General features: G+C 50.1%; 11 protein-coding genes across 11 annotated transcripts; 5 read left to right on the forward strand and 6 right to left on the reverse strand.

The window, feature by feature from the left end:
* Positions 1–1089: 1089 nt before the first annotated feature.
* Asppvi_001481 (FHA domain protein) lies at positions 1090–3539 on the reverse strand (the record flags this gene model as incomplete). The annotated part of the gene is made up of 5 exons (XM_043297776.1): positions 1090–2863; positions 2917–2968; positions 3034–3166; positions 3253–3458; positions 3524–3539. 5 exons carry the CDS (start codon positions 3537–3539, stop codon positions 1090–1092), a joined length of 2181 nt encoding a protein of 726 aa, XP_043153711.1.
* Positions 3540–5050: 1511 nt separating this feature from the next.
* tom70 (putative mitochondrial outer membrane translocase receptor (TOM70)) lies at positions 5051–7199 on the reverse strand (the record flags this gene model as incomplete). Its single annotated transcript, XM_043297777.1, has 5 exons — positions 5051–5298; positions 5361–5834; positions 5892–6663; positions 6736–6818; positions 6884–7199. 5 exons carry the CDS (start codon positions 7197–7199, stop codon positions 5051–5053), a joined length of 1893 nt encoding a protein of 630 aa, XP_043153712.1.
* A 543-nt stretch (positions 7200–7742) lies between these two features.
* Positions 7743–8576, forward strand: Asppvi_001483 (aminotransferase class IV; the record flags this gene model as incomplete). The annotated part of the gene is made up of 1 exon (XM_043297778.1): positions 7743–8576. The coding sequence occupies one exon, from the start codon at positions 7743–7745 to the stop codon at positions 8574–8576; it is 834 nt and encodes a 277-aa protein (XP_043153713.1).
* A 287-nt stretch (positions 8577–8863) lies between these two features.
* On the reverse strand, positions 8864–10278 carry Asppvi_001484 (tryptophan--tRNA ligase WRS1; the record flags this gene model as incomplete). Its single annotated transcript, XM_043297779.1, has 3 exons — positions 8864–9718; positions 9771–9825; positions 9887–10278. The coding sequence occupies 3 exons, from the start codon at positions 10276–10278 to the stop codon at positions 8864–8866; spliced, it is 1302 nt and encodes a 433-aa protein (XP_043153714.1).
* A 437-nt stretch (positions 10279–10715) lies between these two features.
* On the forward strand, positions 10716–11534 carry Asppvi_001485 (MSF1 domain protein; the record flags this gene model as incomplete). The annotated part of the gene is made up of 1 exon (XM_043297780.1): positions 10716–11534. One exon carries the CDS (start codon positions 10716–10718, stop codon positions 11532–11534), a length of 819 nt encoding a protein of 272 aa, XP_043153715.1.
* Positions 11535–12357: 823 nt separating this feature from the next.
* Asppvi_001486 (uncharacterized protein) lies at positions 12358–13194 on the forward strand (the record flags this gene model as incomplete). The annotated part of the gene is made up of 1 exon (XM_043297781.1): positions 12358–13194. One exon carries the CDS (start codon positions 12358–12360, stop codon positions 13192–13194), a length of 837 nt encoding a protein of 278 aa, XP_043153716.1.
* Positions 13195–16028: 2834 nt separating this feature from the next.
* Asppvi_001487 (uncharacterized protein) lies at positions 16029–16902 on the forward strand (the record flags this gene model as incomplete). The annotated part of the gene is made up of 2 exons (XM_043297782.1): positions 16029–16593; positions 16649–16902. 2 exons carry the CDS (start codon positions 16029–16031, stop codon positions 16900–16902), a joined length of 819 nt encoding a protein of 272 aa, XP_043153717.1.
* Positions 16903–17597: 695 nt separating this feature from the next.
* On the reverse strand, positions 17598–18116 carry Asppvi_001488 (uncharacterized protein; the record flags this gene model as incomplete). The annotated part of the gene is made up of 1 exon (XM_043297783.1): positions 17598–18116. The coding sequence occupies one exon, from the start codon at positions 18114–18116 to the stop codon at positions 17598–17600; it is 519 nt and encodes a 172-aa protein (XP_043153718.1).
* Positions 18117–19061: 945 nt separating this feature from the next.
* Positions 19062–21197, forward strand: Asppvi_001489 (PPN1 endopolyphosphatase family protein; the record flags this gene model as incomplete). Its single annotated transcript, XM_043297784.1, has 3 exons — positions 19062–19180; positions 19236–20413; positions 20464–21197. The coding sequence occupies 3 exons, from the start codon at positions 19062–19064 to the stop codon at positions 21195–21197; spliced, it is 2031 nt and encodes a 676-aa protein (XP_043153719.1).
* Positions 21198–21913: 716 nt separating this feature from the next.
* Asppvi_001490 (uncharacterized protein) lies at positions 21914–22327 on the reverse strand (the record flags this gene model as incomplete). The annotated part of the gene is made up of 1 exon (XM_043297785.1): positions 21914–22327. One exon carries the CDS (start codon positions 22325–22327, stop codon positions 21914–21916), a length of 414 nt encoding a protein of 137 aa, XP_043153720.1.
* A 1552-nt stretch (positions 22328–23879) lies between these two features.
* On the reverse strand, positions 23880–25416 carry Asppvi_001491 (oxygenase MpaB family protein; the record flags this gene model as incomplete). The annotated part of the gene is made up of 3 exons (XM_043297786.1): positions 23880–24152; positions 24206–24934; positions 25000–25416. 3 exons carry the CDS (start codon positions 25414–25416, stop codon positions 23880–23882), a joined length of 1419 nt encoding a protein of 472 aa, XP_043153721.1.
* Positions 25417–25843: the final 427 nt, after the last annotated feature.

Consider the following 25843-nt stretch of genomic DNA (forward strand, 5'->3'; position numbering starts at 1 on the left):
TGGCATGGGGATGGCTGAATGGATACAAGATCAGCATGGGACGGGCATAGTACCTATTCATGGTGGGGCTTAGGCGAATATGCAAGCATCCGTTGTAAATCCCGCATTAGAGAGGGTCTCACCTTGGCTTCGTGTGTCATTCCAACTGCCATCGGAACCTTGCTCGAAATCTCCAGCCAAAGACTAATGCCCATGAATGATGTGGCTAAGGCAGGAAATCACTGCTAGCCTATGATCCACTTTTTTTGCTTTCTGGGTTCGTTGGATATTATCTCCGCTGCATATTGATGGCCGAGCGGAAGGACCTACCAGGCTACCATGCGTACCGTAGAGTCTTTTCTTTTATGCTTGGCGTTGGTGAGGTGATGGTGTTGGTGTTGCACAAAGCCAAAGCACAAGAGGAATCGCCGAACATATTGCGATCAGCTGACATCTGCCCTCAGTATCAGGCAGCCAATCGTTGATAACATCGTGTTGTATGTTATAGCCAATCCATGTCCTTAGAGGGACCATTATCGGGCTTATACATGGGTTAGAACCATGATCAGAGCTCCGAGAACCGGAGGAATCCAATATGCTCGGTGAATGCAAGCCTTCGGCCTCGATAACAGACACCGTGCATTGCCAGCTGGCGTTGGGAGCCACGGGCGAAGTGAAGTCCTAAGCAAGAATGCGCCTGCTTCAGTAGAATGATCGTGATGGAAACTGCGCAAATTATGCCTGGGCCTCTGCAGTAAGCTACCAGTGCGGAAGATGCTATCATAAACATATCTCATTGTAAGATTCTTCCTTAAGGACGAATAAAAGGAAACACGCCACCACCAGCGTGAGTGATACCGCAAATTCTTGACAAATCCTCAGTAGAGCAACAAGGTTCCCAAAAGCCAAGCCATCCGGGGGTAGAATAAACGCCATGGAACGATCAAGAATTCCCAGAAACCAAACGACCGACTTCGTTGAAAGAAATGCCAGGGTAAAATAGATTCAGTCTGGCACAACGGGTGAAATGAAAGAAGCAAACATATGAAGGAAAGGAGACGTGGAGAGAGGCAAGGAAAATGCTGGCAGCTGCACGGCCCGTGAAGCGTCTTATGCGAAGTAGTCAGTCGGGAGTGAGGCTAGAAGAGCGACTGTGCCCAAGCCACCAACCATTGCGCCGAGAAGAGCACTAGCGACATGACTTCCGAAGCTTCCTGCGCCTGAAACCCTTTGCCTCTTCGATGGCCGTTCATTTTTAGCGGCAGGTTTGGTGGCTTTGGGTGCGGCATTGGGATTCTGAGTGGCCATAAGATGCGAGAGGGAGGCGTCCAGATCAACGGGTGCAACTTGTGGCTGAGCGTCTTGAGAGAATGTCTCTGCAGACCCACTGGTAAATTGATTGTCAAGCAAATCACAAATGTCGACGCAAGTGGCATGAGGGAAGTGCCCGGCAAGGTCCTGATCAAGCTCCTCCGAGTCCGATTCCATCTCAGGAGCCTTCCTCTTCCGCGACGGCTTGACGCCAGATGTTGCTGTCCACTCTGAAGTATCAACAATGTCAGCGATAGAAAGGCGTGTATTGGAGTCTCGTGTGGTCCCTGAGCCGGCCATGGATGAGACTAAATGAGGCTTTGACTGCAGATCTCCGCAGCTGCTGTCGTCCCGAGACTCGACACCATCTTCATTAGGGCGTTGTTCCCGACTTGGCTGACTAGCGTTGGTAGCAAAGGTAGAGTGAACTTTATTTCCCCTTTCAAATTCAAAGAAAGCTGTACGTGGCTGGTTGTTGGCGAATKGTCCATCAGTATAAGGAGCAGCCGACGTCCGGTCATCTTGCGATATAACAATGTCATTGCTTTCACGTTCCGTTAAAGGATCGATAGGATGAAAGGAAACGTTTGGCCAACATTCTTCTGCATCAGATGGCGACGTAGTGTGATGGAAACAGGCAAGTGAGTGATCGAGCGATCTTCCACTGGACCGTGACGCCGGATTGGAGACTCCGACGGGCTGTGGGATGGATGACCAGCCGAACTTGAGGAGACCCGACTCGGTCGAATCTTCGTTCGCTGTGGATTTCCAGCTGTTCAGGGTTGGAGCAGCGGGCTGGGGACTAACTTGCTCACTACTGGTAACTGCGCAAGGTGCATCATTCTGAGTGGGCACCGATCTGTTGTCCTCCTGCGGCCGGGCTTCCTTACTCACATCCACTGCCACTAGTGATTCATAGATCATTGAAGTCGAAGGAATATTGGATGCCATAGCATCGGCCTCCCTAACGAACCCGTCGGTGTCAACGCCGAGAGACGAGTGTGACATCAAATCATCGTCAGAGTCGCCTTGCTCTTCACTTTCTTCCCAACCATCGGATCCAGTGGCCGAGTCCCCTCGACCGTAGCCAGTAAGCGCGGGCTCAGTATCTGGAGCATAATCCATGCCGCCCATATCGTCAGCTATGCCGGCATAGGAACCTTCGTAAGTGTCCTCAACAGACGGTGGAGTCATCCGCGGAGTTACAAGAGGGTGTTCACTGTTCTCTTCGTCAAGGTCAATGGGACTTTGCTGTGATCTGACCACATGACTTTGAAGATCACTGGCGGGTGCAGAGGATTTGTTTTCCACCAGTTCCACAGAAACATCCTTTTTCAGAGGCGAAGTCACGGGCGTGGAGTTCCCAGCAGACTGGTGAAGATCAGAGTCCGAAGAAATGTCTGCGTCGTCTGGCGAGTAAGATTCACTCGATGGAGAGTCTCCCCGGGACTCGTGGACAATCTCAATTACCTCGTCGTCGTCGTCGTCGTCGTCGTCAGGAACGCAGAAAGTGTTTGTCTTTAAGTTATCCTGCGCTTTCTGGGGTTTCGAAGGCCCCTCACTGCCAAGATTTCTGCGTTAGTAAAAGAGCCTCGAGAGAAACTAAAACAAGTAGTAGCTACATACTCAAGGTCGAACCACTGGCACTCGCAGCGAACCCTCATGGGTGGATACGTATCTAGAGAGAGCAGGTAAGTGAGCGAATGTCTGACATGAAATCACTATTGAGATAAGAGGGCATACCCTCGCCACGTATAACCTCAGTACCAAATATCACAACGTCACCACTCTGGATTGGGACATCCTTGTCGGCCGCTATCTTTTTACAATTGACCCAAGTACCATGCATGGAGCCATTGTCCCGTATGTAGACCTCCTGTGCTCGATTGCATTAGTACGAACAATGTTGCATAAGAGTTGACACTTCATGCAAGGGGACGGGGTTGCCTTGACATCACCTACCTTCTTTTCGAAGGACACCTTCAACTGCGCATGATCCCGGGACATAACTCTTGATTCGAACAATGCATTATGGTGAGCGGGGACGAGACCCTTCGCTTCCCGCTTGGAAGCCCGGCCAATCTTGACAAATTCGGTATCGGGAGCGAACGTTAGGGAGCGGAATGGCAGGACATCTGGCTGGAAGAGAGCGTAAAGGGTCACAACAGCTGGCAACACACGGACAAGTAAGTCAAGTGTTGTTCCTCTGTACAAGATCAGGGTGGTTACATACCCTGCTTATCAGGCATAGTGAAGGTTTGGCCAGTCAACTCGTGGAGTTGGAGCCTTGAGTGTCCGTGTATGGGAGCAAATGTTGCTTATCACCCACAACTAACGAAGACAACGCCTTCACCGTTGTAAGCACTCTATTCGATAACTTTGACAGGCGAGCTTGAAAACTGTTGAACAGCCGTAAGCCCTGGTCGTTTTCTTTGTAAATGGAAAGGATTTCAATACGTCGTCGTTGCGATAAGGCAACCAAGTCGATGACGGGAAGATAGGTAAGGTAGGGAGGGGTAAGAGGAGGGAGTGTACGGGATCAGCCTGAAGTAAAGAGACGGTCGGTGTTAGGCGGAGAAACGTGGACAAGCAACACCGTAATCTCGTACGATTCCGTGGCTAGAAGGCGTGGACTCAGAATGGCTGCCTGGACAGTTGATCTAGGCTGTCGATACCCAAGGCAGAGCAGTGATAGATGCTCGAATAATCACGGCGGCACAGCAGGTCGAACCAACAATACCCGGCTTGATAAGGAAGGAGATGTGGGGATAGATATAACGAAGCGTATCTTATTTAACAGCTGACTGGGGGTACCTAAGACAACAAACAACGCAGAGTTGAGGGGATTCAAAATCCTCTTCAGTGAGTCATCTAGGCAAGCAGAAACTATTTTACAAGTGATAATGATGATGTACGAGTAAAGAGAGTGAACCACAGTTCCTTCTGAGATGGTGACGCTGATGCTGCCCGGGTGATACGCAATGACTACCTGACCTGACCTTACCTACTTAAGGTAGACTAGTACCTAGATAGAGAGAGGTGGGGTTTCCCGTGGTCCACCCCCCGTCAGGTGATAAGGATTAGCCTAAGCAGTCAGGCTGGCGATAAGACTGTCTATGCGCTGCGGGGAAATCTACAGTACACCAGAACCAACAATGACTAGATAATATATATGTGAGAGTGTAAAAGATCTACCCAAGTAGATTGCATACATGGAAAAAGGCAACCAACATACTGTATTTCCTACTACCCACCCGCTTACTACTATGGTACAAGTGAAATCCTTTCCATCGCCGTCCCTTGTCAGAAACGAAGCTCCAACCGTCGAACACACTCAAGCATTCCGGCCACAATGCTGATTCCTCCACAGTGGGAGGCCAGCACTTTTCGTAAACAAGCAGACGACCAAAACATACAAGAAAATATGATAGGTGAACAATCAGAGACGGGGTCTTTTAATATAAAGAGGGGAAACGCATATAACGAAACGCAAAACATGTGGTAGTAGGTACAGACTCGTAAGTGAGGAGACCGGGCACCCCCTGGGGATATCAGAGTGGGCTAAGGAAACGGTCCATTATAAAAGCGGAGGTATTGCTCGCATGGCTGGCTGTCAATTAGAAGGTTTTGACAGGGAAGGGAAGGATAGAATGGAGGGAAACGATTAGTCTCGCAAAAGCCCTCGGGGCAAAAAGTGGTCTATGTAGGAGGTGCGAAAGAGTTCATGGTGTGTGCCTCATTGAAGCGGCTCAGTGACTCTTCACAGACCAGGAGGTCCGCCCAAACCAGCGCCCATGGACTGCAGACGCGCTGCCAGCTGAGGGTACCTCTCCTGGACTTCCAATTGTGTCCGAGTGGCCTCGGCATACGAGATGGCGTTGACGATCTCCGCCTCCGTACGAGCCAGCTCTGCGGCCCGTTCGAAGTACTTGAGCGCCTGCGAGACCTTACCCTGTTGAAGAAGGAGTTGGGCCATGGTTCCCACAGCAATATCACACTCAGGATCGACTAAAAACGCAAGTCAGTGAATGAATCCTCAACACGTACAGAAGGTACTGATAACGACTTACTGATTAGAGCCTTCTGGCAAAGGTTCTCGGCTTCCTGGAAGTCATGCTTCCACTGGAACAGCGCAAGTGCCTTGTTGATCAGGGGCAGGACATTGATTCCCATTGGCTTGCTCTGCTTCTCCATCTCCACGGCCTTGTCGAACTTCTCAATGGCCTCGGAGAAATTCTGCTGGTCCAAAAGAAGCTCGCCATAGTAGTTGTAGACATCCGGTACGTCCTCGAAATTCTTCACGGACCGACGGAATGTAGCCATGGCTGAGGCAACAGAGCCCATCTTGTACTGCGTCACACCCAACTGAATATGAGAGAAGATAAAGGTGCGGTCGAGGTCGATCGACTTCTGATAGTCCTTGGCGGCTTCGGCGAATTCTCCAAGAATGAAGTGGAGCTGGGCGCGGTGGTAATAGATGTCGGGATCGTCCTTGTTGTGGGTGATGGCGAGCTCAAAATCGTCGGCTGCGGCGTCCTTGTTGCCTAAAACCGGTCAGAAACACCTGGGTGATTCTCACAACAGAGACGTTATGGACTTACCAAGCTCGAGGTGTAAGCTAGCGCGCTTGATATAGCTCTGCACCAACGATGGCTGCAATTCAATACTCTTGTTAAGATCGTCCAGGGCTGACTGAGCGTTGCCCTCGAGGTAGGTGAAGGTGGCTCTCATGTTGAGGGCCAACGCTTCGTATTCACCCAGATCACCGAGCTCCAAGGCCTTCTCGAAAGCACCAGCAGCTTCTTCGTAGCCGTCTCCAGTCTTCTTGCTCATGGCCACCAGACCCTTGCGCAGCTGACCTTTGCCAGACTCCTCGCTGAGATCTGCTGACTCTTCAAGACCTTCGGGAAGAGACTGGGGGCGGAAGCTCTGGAGGTAGTTGGAAACGAAGGTAGGGCTAGGGAGTTTGCGGCCCTTGGCTTCCAAGATAGCCTTTGCTTTTCTCTCTGCAACCTTCTTTAGCAGTCTTTCCAGCGCGTTGCGGCTGACATCATTGGAGAATCCGTCGATGATGCAGCTGGCGGTGAAGTCGAGAAGGGCCTCGCTGTACTTTTCGAGATGTTCGTACGCAATAGCTCTCCTGTTCAAGGCCTTGACATACTCGCTGTCCATTGCCAGTGCAGCGCTAGTGTCCTCAACGACCTTTTCCCACTCCGAAAGGACATTGTAGCAGGCAGCGCGGTTCGAGTAAAAGACAGGGTCGGGTTTACAAATGATCGCCTTTCCGTAGAGTTCGATAGCCCTGTTGTAATCCTTGGAGCCGTAAGCCTTGTTTCCAGCGGCCTTGAGCTTGGCAGCATAAGCTTTCCGGGTCTGCAATAACAATTGTGAGCGATCGGGCAGCGGACAGCGGGAGTTGCAGGAAGGATAGGATCAACAACACACCTCATCCGACAACTGATCAACAGTCGTCTCGTCGACTTCAGGCAGCTCTTCCGAAACCTCCTCGACCTTCTTGGGGACTTGTTCTAGATCGTTATCAGCTCCATACTGTGTTTAGAGGGTGCACAAAGCGCCGTCGGATTTAGCATACCCTCTTGAACGGTGGCGGCCTTTGCTTTCTTTTCCTCCTCCGCCTTCTTCTTCTCCTTGCGACGCTGGTTCTTGCTCTTCTTCTTTTCTGTGGGTGCCGGTGCTGGGGCGGTCCGGCCGGAGTCGGAGAGGTAGTATACAACACCTGCGCTCGTCACGACCACGGCAACACCAGCAATGGTATAGACCAGCGCCTTATTTTCGGACACCCATTTCGAGATGCGGTCCCAGACTGACGAGGATGATGATGCAGGCAGGGAAGCTGTGTCAACAACGACGTTCTTGACTGGCTGGGGTAATGGCGCTTCGCTCGACATGATGACCCGGCAAAGAGGAACCTGAATTCTGAACTCTGCATAGCAATAAGCAAACTGAAAACGAACAATTCTGGAGAAAGGATGAACTGGGGAAAGTAATTGCAATTAAATAATGACATACCGGTCCTTGATGAAGGGTAGGGCGCTTGTCAGCAAAACGCTGCTCTTTTTTAGGCTTCGGAGAAGGGAGTGTGATGGGAGAGATGATGCGGCCCTGAAAAAGTTATGCGTTTCGATGTTCCAAGTTCCGGCGTACTGCAGCGCCCTTCCGAGCTCTCGAGCACACCAGGCCAATCACGCTCTCCTGCTTACTCTGCTCCACCATATATCATCATCGCTTGAGAAAACCGAATAAAAATGATTTATGAGAAGACACAGCGTTAATATGCTAGAGAACTGGCCCTGTCACCACTAGTGACTTTGTCTTTTACCGTCGCTAACATTTTCTGTCTTCGTTCCTCCTTACCGCGGTCGCAGTATACCATTGACCACAAGGTCCATGCTTCACTTGCTCTTGCGACCATTTCGTTCTTAGCTGACGCAATGGCTACAATTACACCGTCGCAAGCCTCGGAGTCCTTCCAGATAATCTCCTCTCTTCGCTACGAACCGGCGCTTCCCGAGTTGCTCAGAGCACAACCCACCGATGGCTACCCAGATCCCCTGCGATCACCTTACTACCTTCTCCCCTATCATCAGGAACGTCTTCTAAAAGCTGCAGAATGTTTCAAGTGGAACAAAGCGGCTACGTTCCTGCAACAAGATGTCGAGTCCTTCGTTGAACACCTTAACAGCTTCATACCAGACCGGATGAAAGCTTGGCGTCTGCGCATTGTCATTGACAGAGATGGCGCATGCGACGTCGAGGTCAACGCAGCCCTGCCAATGGATCCGCTGAGTCTCCTCCTGCCTTCCGAAATGAATCAGACATCCACGCCCTGGCGTGTCACGGTAGACTCTCAAAGAACCGTGCCGTCGCCCTTCACAACGCATAAGACTACATCCCGAGACAATTACACTGCTGCGCGACTTCGAGCCAAGATCGCCTCCCCACAAGATCCGGCTGAAGTCCTAATTGTGAATCCTCGCGGGGAAATTATGGAGGGGAGCATAACGACTCCTTATTTCAGACGACGAAAGTCCGGATCAACACAAGTGCAGATTGATCAAGAGGATGCTGGGCCGGCTTGGGTCACGCCACCTCTTTCCAGTGGAGGTAATGCGGGTACAACAAGGCGATATGCTTTGGCTCGAGGGTTCTGCTCCGAACAGGCAATCACTGTCGCCGAGCTGATAGACGGAGAAGAGTGTTGGCTCAGTAATGGTGTGAGAGGATTTTTCCGTGGCAGAATCTTGCTGAAAGAGCCTAAACCATGAGAGATGGATGCTGTCCAAATTTACCCTTAATCCCGAGGTTGCCTACGCCCAACAAGGCAACTTGGGTAAAACTATTACGTGAGTCGGCATTAAATCGTTCAAGGATGAACCGCTGAGACGGTCAAGTTCATTCATATCTATCATCGCTTCATGTCATTTGCTGGGCCACTCATGTTTCCAATGGTGGACCTGTACGTCCCCACGACCAGAATTCCGGAAGCAGGCGCTTAGCGAAACTGGCAAGTGCACGCTGAAGAGCAGGGCTATCTATTCAAAGTGAGAAACCTCTATTTCTTCTCAACAACGATGGGGTTGGGGTTGCCATTCCACTCGAGAGGCCGGGGCCGCATGTACTCAGCAACTATTTCGTCGGTGACCTCGGCCCTGCGTTCCTGGAAGGCCTGAACGTAAGCCTGTATCTCCGCAATACATTTTTGCTTGACCTCGCCGGTAAGCATCTCTCCCTTCTCATAAGCCACACGGATTCGCTCCAGTTCCTCATCATCTTCCATGAAGAACGTGAGGTACTGGAACGGGACGTCATCCTTGGTGTTGGCGCCCAGTTGACGCTGAAGCTCAGCTGTATCCTGTCCTCCAGAGAAGGCGTACTTGTTGATTTTGTTCTTGATTCGATTGGGGGCATCGCTCATGTAGATGGCGGATGTATCGACGCTCGCAGACATTTTTGAGCCAGGACCTTGAAGAGCGGGAAGGAAGATGGCATGGATCAACGAGGGCTTCTTGTACTTCATCTTCTCGGCGTGTTCACGGCACTGACGGAAGTACGGGTCCTGGTCGATCGCACAGGGAATCAGGCAAGGAATCGACGAGACCTTCTTCCTGTCGGTACCGAAGATATGAGGGAAGCTGGTTGCAAATGCAGTGGCCGATTGGGTCGCGCAGAAATGGAATTCTCCGACGTTGTTGCTGTCGTTGAAGCCAAAGGTTCCTCGGACGGAGTTTATTGTGATCCTCTTCGCCATTCTGCAGATGTTCTCATAGAATGCGCCGCCAACGAAATCGAAGTCGCTGAAAATAAATGTCTTTTTCATATCAAACCCAACTGCAATGATGTCCTTCGCATTTGCTTTCGCATATTTCTTAGCATCATCAACCTCGATCTTTTGCGAATGCATGTATTTCTATAAACTGGTTAGACGCAAAGGTAGAACTCGTCATAGACATAAAACTCGCCTCGTCGTCAGTAAGCATAATAACCAAAGGGCAGTCGAAGACATCCTGCAACCACCTGGTGAAGTCATCCTGGTCAATTCGTTTTCTGAAGCATCAATTGGAAAAAAACGACGTACTTGGTGAACTCAAAGGGAATTGTGTGTCCGACGTGCATGCTGTCGCTGCTAGGTCCACGCCCAGTGTAGAGGTAGAACGGTTGTCCCTTCTCATAACGATCAAGAATCAAGTTCAGGTCACGGTGGCTGAATACAATCCCTCTGCGCATAAATCGATGAGGCCGACGTCCAGTTACTCGTTCAAAGCGCTCGAGCAGTTCTTTGGAGATACGAGTCGCTCCAAATTCCCGAACCAGTTTATCATAGTCGACTGGCAGAAGCTTGCCCGACTCGTCGACACCACCGGACACATCGAAAGGAGTCACAACCTGAGCGACTGCCTTGGACGCCGGGGCCTTCTCGGCCAGGCTCAACGTGGTGAGAGCGGGGGGTTGTCCAGGTTCGTCGGCCATGTTTTAGTGAGGGTTTCGGTAACAGCGAGATAAAGATATGAAACGGATGACCGAGAAGGCGACCAATGCGATACGGCGAGTCACTCTGCGTAGGCGAAGACGGTAAACAACCTTAAAAGGACCTGTCAATAAATTTCTCCTGCCCCTCCAAACTGTTTGGTGGATGACTCAGGCCTATTGGCAGAATTCGGGCGGTGTATTTAGCGGATATATAAATCACGTGGATTCCTTGGCATCCCCGCGTTGCAAATCGGGCTAGCGCGAGAGCTGTCGGAAGCTGACAGAAATTCTTCTGACAGGAGTTGCTTTCCGACCACTGAGAAAGGTCAAGGATCAGACGAGCACCCATCTTCATCAGGCGTCGATTCCTCCATCGCCACATCAGCTCCAGCATCAATTCATCTCAACTCTACGACCTCCTATATGCATCAGCAACCATGAAATTCTTCGAGAATGTCTTTACCTACGATTATTCCTTCCCTGCTGTCTCGCTGGCCTATTTTCTCCGCTATCCGAATCCATATTCTCGCCATGTTCTGACTACCGATGTGATCGACCGTTATGTGGACCCGAAGACGGAGCGGCTTCATACAGTTCGTATTCACTTGAAGAAGTCAAAGATCCCATCAGGTATTTTGAAATTACTTCCGAAAGGAATTGGGGGTTCGGACAATTCTGGCCAGAGCTATATACTTGAAACTTCCGTCATCGACATTAAGGAGGGTTGGATGGAAACTGAATCGCGGAACATGGAATGGACGGGTATTCTGAGTGTCGTTGAAAAACAGCTCTACACGCGCCAACCAATTGAGGGTTCGCTCGAAAGCCTACAGGGACTTTCACTGGATGCTCAGAGAAACGAACAGACCCAGGTGAAAACCACGGTCACCTTCCTCTCTCGGTTGGGACAAGGAAAGTTCCTTGGGAAAAAGAAGACCATCCCTACTGCCGATCAGACCATTGAGTTTGATGAAGAGACGCCTAAGAAGGGTTTCTTCTCGTCGTTGTCCACTGCTGGAATTCAGAGAACCATTGAGCTCATTGGCGTGAGTCGAACTCGAGATGCAGTGCTCAAAAGCAAGGAAGGCATGAACGTCGTCCTGGAGCGGCTGCGCAATGGTGGTATAGTCGCTGTCCTTGAGGGGATGCGGCAGGATCGGGAAGCAGCATTCGGACCCGATGGTCCGTGGAAGCGTGTCTGGCTTAGAGGGAATGGCCTCAAAGAGCGAGCCTCTAGGGATGATGACGACAACTGATGGACACATGTGTAGGATTAGCCACTGGGCAACTTCTTTTATCGCAGCATTCGAGCGTGGTGTTTCGGCGTTTGGGACTTGTCGAATTTGGAAACTCTCCTATATGTTTGACTTGCTTTACTGTCATCTTCATCGCAATATCCTTGTCATCCAACTAAGGTCTTCACATGATGAAAAGTGATGGACTAAATATCGATGTATATTAGCTAGCCATATGGCAACTGTGGTGACCTTATTCGATTCGCGGTAGGCACCTGTTGTACAATACCATGCATCTCACTTTTCAGTTATCTTTCCAGTTATCTTTCACATACATCCACTTATTCTAAGATTCTAGTCCTTTGACCGAGAAAACAAAAGAGACTTACATTGTTTTGTTCTTCAACTTGCTACTGTAGTGAAGTAGTTCTCCATTATGACTTAGTCATCCTCACACGAATTTGGTGGAGACTAGCTTCATTCTTATAGATCTCTCCCTCCCTTCATCGATCAGACACCCTCCATCGTTATATCCCATCACATCTGACAATTCCATTGAGAGACTGTGATTTTCATCTTAAGATGAGTTGTTCAGACAAGTATAAGAGCTGGAACGACTGAGGTACCCCTTGCCTGTCAAACGTGGGTCATCTACATCGGACCTGTTTATGACATCGACTTTGGGAACTCCCATGTATATCAAGCCAGTGATTGGTCTGAGAGGCTTCATCCAGTTACATTAGATCACCAACTTCAAGAAAACAACCTATCCTCCTTGGGCAGTCAAATCGCTGCCGTCATGTCACACAGTCCCTCGGAGCCATCAGCTTTATTATTACCAACAATGTCTACGCAATCCCTACCACTCCGGAATCAAGCTACAGGCGGTTGTTCTGATGAGCAAAGTAACAATGCTATTACCCAGAATCCAGAGGCTGCTATAGATCCTACAGATGTGCAGAATCTTGGCGAGAATCTAAAGATACTCCCAGTGCCATCGGTGAATGACGACCTCGAAACAACGGCCAAGAAGATGAGAGCATTAGCCAAAGTGGTCAGCGACGGAAACAGCCTAGCACTTTTCACAGGCTTGCAGATGGCCTCTCAGCACTTGAGTGATCCAAAGAGCATAGCCGTATCACAGATGACAATAGATGAACGAGTGCAATACGAGGCATGGCAGAGGGCCAGAAAAAATCGCACTAGGAAGAACCTCGGCGACCAGGACAGTGAACAGACATCTCATTGTGGTGGAAAGGTCCCAGCTGTTGACTTCGACTGGGTTAAAAACATAGCTCCAGTGCCTGATGGCGCTCAGAGTTTGAAGAAGTTCACCGAGCGCGCAGCAGCAATGGACACCATCTGGGACCACCAGGGCGCAACGCCAGAAAACGCCGCGTGGCTTACCTTTAATCAGCCAGCTATTCTGCCTCTGGTCAAGGCTGTCTGCAGGGTCCGCACTGCCGAGAGACACCGCCAGAATAACCGGGATCCCAGTATGCGCGGGCTGACGGATATGGAGGTAGCAGAGGTTGAAACAGTGCGGAAAATCGTGTCTCTTGCGGAGAGAAACAGGACTCGAGAGCTGGAAAAGATCCGGAAGTTGACCAGATCAATTACGGAGTCAGCTGCGGTGATCAAAGCCCGGGTCAAATCTCTTGAAGATAAAATGAACAGCTGATCCCAGGAGATCCTGCATCCGAAACTATCATTATGGAGTTTGCCGCGAAAGTTACTGGTCGGGTCGTGAGCGCATTTCCTCTGATATAATTCTGCTACCAGAATTGCGCACCAATATCGATGCGGTAATAGTTCTTCTTTTCATTCATCTTTGATCTCCTATCCCAAGCATGCCAGCAAAACTGTGCCTAAAGTCAATTGAGTACTCCGTACATACTTTGTATTCCTTTGAGAAAAGCAATGCGCACAGTGGCCAAGTGTTCACAGCAGGTACTCCGTAGAAAGACCTACAACTCTAACCCGGCCATTGATTGGATAGCGGCGTTATCGGATAGGTACCTCCGCCATTAGCTTCAAGGTTCCACTGCCAAAATCCCAAATGGAACTAGGTTTTTCACACCAACCCATTTGAAGTTTTTGAACCGAGGTGTCCAACCCTCGAACAGCTCATTTCCGCTGAACCCTTGAACTCAATTGCCTGCTAGACTAGAATAGGGAAAAGTGGCTGACTGGCTGTACTTGGCTAACAGCCATTTTGTTTTTGTTGGTAACTTGGTGGATAAGTCCTAGCAACAATTTAGCCTGTACTGGGAGCCTATGACGCACTGGAGGCTGCGTTAAAATAGCAGATGACTTCATGTCTGTTTTCGCTACCCTAGTCCTGAGTGCATTCCACCCAACAATGTGAGGTTGGCTTGCCTATTAATGAGTTTGAAACATTCAGGGCTGCAGATTCAGGATACAACTGTTGGTCTATAACTAAGACATGTCTTCTCATTAGGCTATCTGAAAGGTAAGAGGAGAAACAGGGTGTCAGAATGGTGACACTTGACAGTCGGTAGTGGGTCATGAGCGAGAACTAAGTCAAAATGGGCGCCAGCCACGGTGAAAGGTGGCTTCATAAGTAAAATCCGCAGTTCTGAGGGTGAACCAATGGAACAAGGGTCAGGATGTCTATCATTGCTTGGGTCTGAGAAATATATACTCCGTACTCATCATAACATCTTTGGAACCATTACCTGAACAGCGATCAGGTTCCGTTGGCTTGGGAAATTTCAAGTGCCTTCATCAGGACTTTCATATGCCCAAGGAGACGAGTGGTTATATGATTGCCCCGGCAACTTCAATCTTTGACTTGCTTTCTGGGTGAATCTAAGCTGCACGTGTTCATAACTGACTAGATGTCCTGATGGTGGGCTTGACCGGTGGTACGAAGATGGCTGTATAGAATTTGATGCTCAGCTACATACATAGCTGATTTGGCAGGTAATTTATTAGTGCTTCCTAACTTTCCACTATCAGCAAGCATCCATTATCGACGAGGTAAATGAAGTAACACCCGCAGTTACCTAAGTACCTAGATACAAGGAATCACTCGAGTGGCTTCATGCATACAGACCATCTCCCGGTCAATTGACTGAGGAGAACAGTTCCAGGTTACATTACTGGTTTGTTCTGAACAAAATATCAGCCATTGAACTCAAATAATACGGACCGAGAGCACCGACATCATCTCTTCAGCGCTTGATTGTACTTCCGACGATTTCCTGGTCGTAAAATAACTTACTAGCGTAAAAGGAAAACAATCAAGTTGCGGTGGGGGGTTGGAAAGCTAAACACACCAAGTGGGACGCCTAGGATTCAAGTACCCAAATATGTACAGACTCTGCTTCCTGACTGGTCCACTCCTGGCACACTGTCTGAGATCATCCACCAGGACTACCACATTTGGCCAGGAATATGCGGGGCAGCCCCCGTTAGCGTGGCTGGTCAAGCAGGGCTAACTTGCCAAGAATGTCCACTGGTAAATCAGGGAGCGCTGGAATTGTGCAAGTGGAAAAAAAAGGCACCTCTTCGGGGTTTCTTGAGCCCTGCGGCCAATCCCGGGCTCCACAAGCCCTGCTTTATGTGGATAATTATTGAATTTGAGAGAGCAATAATAATCCGAATTTCAAATTTTTAGAAATGATCTGTTTGAATCACTGACCGTCTGAGAAGGTCAGCAGAGTCATCAATCATCCTTCATCATCGGCTACGGTCCGGTCTGCTGTCGTATTTGCAATTGCGTATGATCTCTGGTTTCATTAGACGTAGTACTCCGTCCGTGGCCTCAATACAGGGCTTGAAGCTTTGTGCCTCAGCCTCCTTTACGGCTTTACCCATAATAATCTCCTCAGGAGTCAATCTTACTCATCATCCTATTTCCCCATCCGCACATTTGTTTCCTCGTCAGGCCATGTTCTTCCACCATTGATATTTCTAGTTCTCAACTCACTCCTGTAATATCAAACGGACCCTTGTCCTCGTCTCCGTCAATACCACCGTTACTTGGCCATCGTCTTGATTCTAAGTCCTTGGCCTCCCTGGTCGGTGGACAAAGTGGTTTGTGAGAGCACCAATAGTCGACATTTGCTCGCACGAGAACAGCTTAGGCACATTTGCACAACGGACGGTCTGCGCCTGTGCCGTCTAAGCGCGGAGGGGACTCTCACTAGCATCTGTTTCTGGTTTCTGCACTCCCTTTCTCGTTTTGCCCCATAGCAATAGTGGTATTATTGTTGCGGGTTTGATCATGATTTGAAGGGTCTTTCTACTTATTTATCTCCTCCACTTGGTCTTATTTTCGCATTCATCCCTCCGCTCCTTGTTCCGTCTATCCCTTCGACAACCTTCCCGACCGACCGGCTTTGTCAACAACCATAACATCAGCCACACGGTAATGAGCATGCCAGTTGTCTCTGGCCGCTGCTCCATCATCGCTCTCATCTAGATATCATAAACATATCGATCACTCTTGTGGAACCGTTTTGTCCGGACGGTCCATTGAAATCATCAATGTCTGTCCAACTCGGATCAGGGTCGGCGGTCTTTCGACCTGGCTGGATGCTTTTAATATTGGTGTTGGTCGCTTTGCCGTCAGCCATCGCCCAGTTTTGCACCTTTTGGGACGGTGGCTGCATCGATCCTCTCGCTCAGACAGCCATCAACTTCGATTTTCCTCCTCTATTCCTCGATGATATCACTTTGTACTATGGCTTCGACGCGAATCCCTCAGGCAAAGGGCAAGAGCCTATGGTCAAGGCCAGTTTCTGGCTTGCATACGACCCGCATCGCATCGACAGCTCCGCAATTACTGCAAATCGAACCTCCGAGATTGCTTTCCGGGTAGGAAATCTGACAGGGACGCCTTCTGGGCATAATAACGGCTGCGATGGTGTTTGGGGTCCCCAATGTACACACGACCTGAAAGAGTTGCTCAAAGGGGCCATATATGAACTGACGGCCAAGGGGGACTATACGCGCCCTCTTCAAACCGTCATCAATCAAATGCTCGTCAATCCACCTGTGCTCTCCAATTGCCCGCCGCCCTTTTTTGATGTGCAAGCATTGCCTGTGCAGGGTACGTGACTCCGATTTTGCCTCTCTGTGCTCTGACATCAGCTCACACTTAATAGCATTCGCTCAAGAGACCGAGCCTGATAAAACTGCTACGATACAGACCCCCGGGTTCGGCGGAAGCCCGTGGAAGACGTTGTTCATCGATAATATGACGTCCAGTCAACAAGCCGAGCAGGTAGCGGTTGCCATTCTTACCAGAAGCCCGTCTTCCAACGCCTATTTACTGCACGGCAAGGATGACATTATGATTGAGCTTGCTTGCATCCAGGCACCTTCTTCTGGGAGTTCGTCGTCCAGCCAAGACGGCTGATGAAAGGCTCAGCTAAGGGACACGTCTACACTGCAGCACCGAAGATCAATCCATTGATACAATCCTCGATAGTTCAACCGGGACTGAGTCCGTCCCTGGGCTCTATCGAACGCTCATTACTCGCCGTGCTAGGATTCTGTTCAACCCTTATTGCTCAATCCCACGGTCATCATGATGCATTTGTGGCATATCATGATTGTGGGCTTCCAAGAGTGAAACATTGGAGAGATATCCTCCGAAACACAGTCGAACCAGATCCTTTGCGGTTCAAAGGGTCGGTCAATGCCCCTGCCGAAGCGCATAACTGTACAGGGTGCCTCTCGTCTGCATTCGTCTAGGTGAACTCGAACCTTACATAGGCCACTCCTGGACATCTCGACACTGAAACCATTGATTACTCTGTCTACCTGTCTAGTGGCCGGGGTCATTCATTTTTTGGTACCTGTGTGGGCTTTGACAAAGACGTCGCGTGTTTAGCGGCCAGCGGGCCGACATCTTAACGGATGAACAGGAACATGTCTATTGATAAAACGACAAGAGAGGAACCGCTCTGTTTACAATTGTACTCAAAAATGTTACGACATATTAGAATCGACCCTTATCCCACTTTCTGATACCTTTAAGGTCGACCATATACTCCTCAATCGTCATAACCCAGTGTCCTCGGCCAATGCTCTGCACCATTTGGCGGCCGCCTACAGTGTCGGCCAGTCCATGTCAATCGGCTCCAAATCACCAGCTCCGCGGAAATCCTCCACGATCTCCGCCTGCTCACTTATAAGCTTCCGATCCGTTTGGACCCCAATCTTCGCCAGACCTCTCCACCGCGCCAAGTCCTCCGGATTCCGCTTGTCCCCATGCGCAGCCTCAGCATTCTCCCAGTGTCCTTTGGAGAATCCCATCGTCGTGGTCATGCGCTTCCTGGGGATATCATATACAAGCGAGCAGATGGTCCCCGTCTCTTCCAGCCAGTTGCACTGCCATAGCTCGCCGGGTCGGATGCATTGGAACGTGGCTGCTTGGAAATTCTTACGACCGGCCATGGGCCCCCCGTGGATGGCATAGACGACCCGGTCCTCGTTATAGAACCACAATTCATAGCGCCATTTTTCTGGTTTGCCGTGGGCGTCCTGTGCGGCATAGTCGTATATGAGATGACGATCGCGGATGTCGGTATCGAAGGTTGAGTCTTTGAGGGAAGGAACGACGGGCATTTTGATTATGACTCTCCGACAGATCAAATAGGATAAAGGAATACAAAGGTATCTTCTACTGAACGTGATGTAGTTCTCTCTCAATTTGTAGCGATCTATATGTCCGCCGTAGGAAGCCGTTAAAATATATATCCAAAGCTCACACTACCGAATTCTCAAGCCGATAGATTCGCCTCTGCCCGTTCTGGGTATTGACCTCGGCGTTTTGAGCTGTGTGGATGTACGGGAGGATACCTTATCAATGACATCATAACCGTGCGGGTCAGTCTCGGATATGGAGATCTGACAGGTTGAGGGTGGAATAGGCTTTGCATATGTTGCATTGTGTGTATCCTGTGAAATATACTGCATCACTGTTTCTACCCTGCACACTTACCCGTGGCTAGTCGCTGGTAGGGTTGGGCAATTGGCATTGCACCAGATACTTCACCACTGTTGGCTGAGCGCGATAGGTAGAAGACATTGCTATCGATGGATATCGACGTATGACTTTATATGTAGGATATGGGATGCGGAGACTCGACTGCACGTCTGGAGTCAAGTTGCAACGGTTGCATGGTTCCTATTGTACTCTACCCGATATATAGATACAGAGGCGTGGAGCATCCATGCCTCGGACTTCATGGCGTTGTTGACATCGTTAAATTATCTGACAGCAAAACTTGTAGCTAAACGGATAGATATCAAAAATGAAGTGTTCCATAATCCTGTGTGTCAGACTGTGCCCATTCCATTGGACGATCATTCCCACGTGCATCACCAAGTGGTCCCAAACAGGAAATTTGCTTGTTTACCGCATCGCATCTCGAATTCTTGGTGGAGCTTGATTCAGCTACAGGCTGATACTGAGCGGGAAATTGATTCAATGCCGTTGTATAATCCCGACACTTCCTTGAATGATTTCTTCCTGTCGTTTATAATTCTCTCAAATCTTTACTGGCTGCAATGAAGTGGCAGGCAGTCCTAGCCTCCCTCCCCGCAGTTCCGGGTCAAGGGGATCTTTCATCTCTTCCCGGCGCGTCCTCTTATGTTGCGCCAGCTGGGTTTCCTACATCTGCATTTTCGTAAGTCTGGATGAACCAGCAACGTGTAGTAGCTGACTTGCATCACTCCGTACAGCTCCTACTATTACCTCCCAGCGGAGCCCACTCAAGAGCCCCAGCCCGTGATTCAGGATCCTGTGCTGAATATTACTTTCCCATACAATCTGACCAATCCCAACACTATACCAACTGAGAACAACGACCCAGTGGTCTTCCCAGCCCCCTCGAAGAAGCTCTCTGACCATCAACAACACGATCTCATTGAAGCTGTGGTGGCTAATGTGACCAGCATCATCAACGGTAATGCTACGCACGGTAGCTGCAACCAATGTAAGGCAGCGCTGGCCGCAGCCAAACCTGCTGCATTGTATGCACCGACTCTAGTGCCCGACACCATGATATCGCTCTGCAAGCAGTTCAATTTCAAGTCAAATTCCACCTGCGAAGAGGACTATGCTGCGTCAGTCTTCGGCGCCGTCTGGACGCAAGTGCTGGCCTACGCGGATGTCGAGGGCCTTGATGGCAACTATATTTGCCATGCATTGAGCAAGTCCTTCTGCGGTCAGCCAGCGACGAGTCCACTGGACACCTCTGATCTTTTCCCCAAGCCCAAGCCATCAAATCCTCGCGTTCCCAAGGCGAGCGGGAAGCGGGTCAAGGTGGTGCATCTTTCGGACTTTCACCTGGATTCGCGGTACTCGGTCAGCTCCGAGGGTAATTGTTCGTCAGGATTGTGCTGCCGTAATAACAATTTCAATTCTGCTTCGAGGGACCAGGTCCTCCTCCCTGCCCCGGCGTACGGGACTTTCAAGTGTGACACGCCGTATGATCTTGGTCTGGCTGCCCTTCAAGCGATTGGGCCCTTGACTGGGACCAGAAAAGGAAACGATGATGATTCTCTGGCTTGGTCTCTTTACACTGGTGATCTTGTGTCGCATGATCCGGTCAAGGAAATGTCTCGAGAATATCTCGAGTACACAGAGACTAGCATCTATGGCATGTTCAAAGAGTACCTGACCGGACCTGTCTTTGCTGCGCTGGGCAATCATGATACCAGCCCCGAGAATATCAATGCTCCTCAGAACCTTCCAGGGCCTCTGGGTGAACAGCAGAGTTGGAACTACGAGCATGTTGCCGGACTTTGGAAACATGAAGGATGGATCGATGACAAGACTGCCGCAGAGGCGCGCACACATTACGGTGGATATTCTGTCAAGACTCACTACGGTCTGCGCATTATTGCGTTCAATACTGGTAAAAGTACCTGGATGCCCATCAGTTATGCTAGGCACTGACCCTATCAGATTTTTGGTTGGAGAAGAACTACTTCAACTTCATCAACTCCACTAATCCCGACAACTCTGGCATCTTTTCCTGGATGATTGACGAGCTTCAAAAGGCCGAAGATGCCAGCGAGCGGGTCTGGATAATCGGCCATGTCCTCAGCGGATGGGATGGCTCCAGTCCTCTCCCTGATCCCACCAATCTGTTCTACCAGATTGTGGACCGCTACTCGCCCCATGTCATCGCCAATATCTTCTTCGGCCATACCCACGAGGACCAGTTCATGATCTACTATGCCAACAACGGCACATTACAGAGCGCGGATACAGCCCTGACAACCGGCTGGATCGTACCGAGCATCACCCCATTGACGAACCTGAACAGCGGATTCAGGATGTACGAAGTGGACACTGGCGACTTCAACATCTATGAGGCCTACACCTTCTTCAGCAATGTATCCGATTACCCGTCACTCATAGACGCTGGTCCCACGTTTCAGTTTGAATACTCAACCCGTGACACGTACGGTCCCGCAGCAGGCTGGGAAAAGGAAGACCCCTTGAATGCCACCTTTTGGCATCGGGTGACGGAGGCTATGGAGAAGGATATTGACCTTGTGAGCTTGCACAATACTTATCAGGGTAAGATGAGCGAAAAGTCCCCCAACTGCACCAGTGTGGTGTGTCAGGAAGCGAAGATCTGCTACATGAGGAGTGGTAGTGTCGCTCTGGGAAGCCGGTGTCCTCATGGGTGAGTTACACTCTCAACTACAGTGGTCTGTTGCTAATCGGTACAGATACGGATCGGTCCAAAATTCTTTCTCTTGAGCGGGTTTTCATACAGTGTACATGTAGATACTGTGGGATTTGTTCCTGATATTCCTGTATCACTAAAAACAAATCAACGCGTGCATCATCTATAGACATGACCATCGGAAAGGTTCACTTCTGGGTTGACACCAGCTTGATGCTCATGATTTTTCTGACAACGTTCCTCGTCTCTTTGTTTCTCGGCGTTGCTCAACGTCCGTTTCCGTTTGCTTCTCAGCATTGTTCATCGTCTCTTTGCTTCTAGGAGATATTCATCGTCTCCTGCAGAGACCCGCATAGTGAGTATACAAAAGCTCGGCGTACAACCTCACGCCAACCCCATTCACACGCCTATCTATCATTCTCTATGTATCATTCTCCATGGATTCACCGGAAGTAATCATTTCTTACACTCGATTCACCGGATTAGATTGACTCACAGCTGTCGGCAGACATATAAAGACCCCGTAGACCCCCAGGTCAGAACTCTCTTCTCATCTCATCACTCACACAGCAAGCAAGACTTGAGGCTTCATCTTCTCCTACTCGGGTTGTCGGGCTACATCTGAGCCCTATTCCCTTTCGGATCCTTCTTTATCTTTCTTAAAAGTGCTATCCTTTATCTTTTGGAAATACAAACCAAATTCGAGGTGTGCCTCTTTCAGAACCTTCTGTCAACTTCCCGGGACCTGGCGGAGATTCTGCTGATGAATCTTCCCCTTCTGCCTCTCCTAAAACCGTTATTGGCTTTGGGAAGTCCCATGCAACAAGTCCACTCGGAATCCCGCGCATCGGGCATTCCGGTTCTGTTGCCACGTTCGGCCGCCTCGCCGGCGGAGATTCTGCTGATTGCTGGCTCTCTGACCCTTTGATCAGGGACCGGCGACCCTGCAGAGGCAGAGGCACTTGCGGAGATTCTGCTGATGAATCGTGCGCTTCGGCCTTGGACCTTGAGAATGGCGCGTTCGGCCATTACCCACAACGGCGGATATTGAACGGGCTCACACGAAGCTTCTTCTGAAGAATCGTCGGCCTCGGGCCTTCCCTCGATGTGGCTTCTCGGATTCAGAGGCATATGCAGACCTCGCAAGTCCTTGACACCAATCGGATGTCGGTATGGTAAGTCTGATCCTATCAGGAGCAAGACGTGAACTGACTTGGGTAGATGACGCCTCCCAGCTCAGCTACTGGCTGGTATGTCGCCGGTCCAGTTATGTTTCTTCAAGCGTCTGCTCCTCGGCCTCGGAATGGGCCTGATGCCCTGTGGACCGCGTTCGGAACATTCCTGCCGTTCGGTCAGCGATCCGGCTCTCGCAGGCCCAAAAGGTCGCCATTGTCATCTCTTTTCTGAAGCTGGAGGCCAATTTTGAAGCCGTCCAACACTAATAGAATGGGACGGCGGTCGAATTTATCTGCCCGGGTATTTCTTCGCCTGGATACGTACGGGCGAAGATTCTTGGACAATCAAAGTCCAATGGGCATTTGCGTATGCATGTCCAATTCGGAGGAGAATGTTGGAATGTTCTCGAGGCGATGATTGGATATCATCGGAGTCTTGAAGTGATGATAACGACATGTATGGTGGCAGACTATTTCTTCACGTGGACGCATACGGTCCGAACATGCTCGGACATCAAAGTCCAATGGAACAATTACTTACGCAGGTCACATTCAGAGAACGAGGTTGGAATGCCCTAGAGGCGATGATCGAATATCATCGGATGTCCTTGTGGTAATGATCCAATGCCACAGCATTGGTAGAGCTTGTTAGGGCATCACTTGGGCCTCTTCTGCTCTGGGTGCCAGAGACCAAACGGCGACTGCCCCTTATGACAGCAGCAGACGGTATCAACCGGTGGCACGAACAATCAGCAAGTCGGTTGGCCCATCGCCAAACTCTATATTCTGGGCCCAATGCAAGAAATGGCCCCCAAGTCAAAATCGAAGAAGTCAAGGACACCGGAGGAGACGAGAGGAAAAGAAGAAGACGAAAGAAGTGGAAGACGAGTTTACCGAGAAGTTCAAAATGGCATTACTGCCTCCAAGTGATCAAAGAAGCTGATTATACGACGAGCTGGGCATTGTCCTTTGCAGATGACATCCTGCGTCAAACACAGCTTTCGTCGAAACGGAGTTGCGATATCGAACTCCCGAGTCCTTTGGGAGTTCATTCTCAAGGATTGCTGCCTTGCCTTTCGTCGTTGAAAACTCCGTTCCTAGCTGAGGGTCAGGTACTCCTGAGCCTAAGACACCATTATGGAACGAGGGTGTCGACGACAGAGCACTGCCCTGCGGCTGTTCGCTCTAGTATTCGGCTGCCTTCTGCTTTTGCAGGTGGCTGTGTTCGCTTCTTTTACAGATTTCCTTCTCCGCATGGCGGCGCTGTCTACGATGTCAAACGCCCGAGAAACAAGAAACAACTTTCCCTCAGTAACGGGTTGAACCTMGTTAGGAAGCCGGTCATGCTAAGCTATATGCTAAGGCGAATTGTCCAGGTGTGAACATTGCAGTATGGGATTGGATTTTTCCACATATCATTCAAGATAGCTTGATACTATTCTGTACTTCAATTGTAACTAGATTTATGTTAAGCAAGATTTAAGATAGTTTGATACTCTATACTCCGCTTATACTGCTCTTCTTCCGCTCAAATCAACTATCCGTAGCCCACTTGCCAGAATACCTCCCACCGTGACACCGCCGAAAACAAGAGCCACAGACAAGAATATAATCTCAAACAGGCCCATGGATACATGACTCGTCTGATCGGTCTGAACGTTTTTGCCCGTCTGATATGCCTCCCTGCCAGTTTTCTTGCCCTCTTGCGGAACATACTGAAACTGGAAGGTAGTACGGGACTTTCTGCGCACGAGGCCTGTGTAAAGAATTGATCGGAAGAGCTAGACTGTCAGCACCTCATCATTCAAGTAAAACGGAACTACCACGAACTCACATTGATCACAAAGCCATCAAGACCAGGTACAAGCCGCTGCACCCAAGCCATAAATACAACCAGCATACAATGCCCCATGAAAGCAAGGTAGTGCAACACCCCCGGCCGTCCAAGACCAAGCTCATCGCAGAGTTCATCACCATTTATCCACCGACTACCGGCTTCGATGAATCCCCTAGACACATGGAACGGCGCCGGCAAGTTCTGCACACACTGCACAAAGTTGTACGCCACCACGCGCGAAGTCTCCGTTATCCGGAGCTCATGCAGGTAGCAGCTCTCCATGGTCACTTTTGCTTTCTCGGCTGTCTCGAAGAAGGCAGTTGGCGTGCCGAGGAGGTAGCCCAGGTACCGGAATAGAGCGATATAGTCGTCAATCTCTTGTTGGGAAGGTTTGACTCCGAACTTGGGCAGCTGGAGCCACATGTGGTTGCAGCTGAATGTGGTGATGGAGTGGATGGAGTCGAGGGTGTTGATTGGAATACCGTGTTGGTTGACGTTGTAGTATTCTGGTTTCCTTTCACAGAGCTTGAGGATTCGTTGTCGGACTGCGGAGTGGAGGAGTCGGATGCGGATCGTTGCAGTGTGGCCGTCTCCTCCGGGCTGGATGGCCGCGAGGCTGTGAGTGACTTGCACGAGCCACTGGAAGGTCTCGAGCAGTCGTCCGAGGAGCATGCGGGTGGAGAACCCGCCGGTTCGGACGAGGACTTCGACGACTCCTGAGGCGGCCTTTAGGACAGTCAGTGATCATGACTGTTACAAGAAGCATGCCAGCAGAAAAAGAAAGGGCTTACCGAATTCTCCGCCATGAACCCCTGCAATGCAAAGCCGACGATATTCGCAATAGCATACCGGTAGAAGAACCTCTGGCCTCGCTCGAGCTGTTCCCAGTCTACCCAGTCAGGAACGGTATGGAGCTCATTCCAGAACCGGGACAGCGTCTCGTCTTCGCCGTGGTGGTCTCGAAGAAGGATGTAGAGGTCATTTGGGGGCGGAGGAGTCCCTCTTGCTTTGCTTTCTTCGAGCAGAGCAGCACGAACTGCTTGGATTCGCTCCAGGGCCGCTGCACCCACGGTATCGTACTCCTGGCGCAATGGCTTGATGGTTTCCTGGGCGAGGTGGGTATCAGTCCACTTGAACGAATAGCCCCATTTGCTTATTGTTTCCCCAACACGGGGGGAAGAGTTGGAGAAAGACGAAGTAGAAGACATACTGCTTGTGCTCTAATTCTATATCGTTAGGGCTATCAACAGTCCCAGCTACGACATTATATACGCCGGTTTCATCTGTGTCCCTTTCTAGCTTCGAGAAAGCATTGAGCTAGGTGAGGGTCAGACGACAGCAGATCAATCCTCTCCAGTCGTTCATGGTGAAGCCATCATGCCGACGTAGCCGACTCATTGCATACTAGGCATTGCACACGAGGCCATTGCGCTGATCGAAACAAAGGAATGAAGCCCTCTACCGTGTCTCGAGAGAAGGCTGTTTCCTGCTTTGGATAGTCAAACCACTATTGAAGCATGAAGCACGCCAGAGACCGCCGCCGGAATTTGGAATCGAGTAGAGGAGACCTATAATGTAGCCAATTAGGTACTTCTCGCTTGATATTGTCCCTGTCATGCTTCGTACCAATGAACC

This window comes from Aspergillus pseudoviridinutans (genome assembly GCF_018340605.1).
Source record: "Aspergillus pseudoviridinutans IFM 55266 DNA, scaffold_1, whole genome shotgun sequence".
Classification (NCBI taxonomy): Eukaryota; Fungi; Ascomycota; class Eurotiomycetes; order Eurotiales; family Aspergillaceae; genus Aspergillus; species Aspergillus pseudoviridinutans.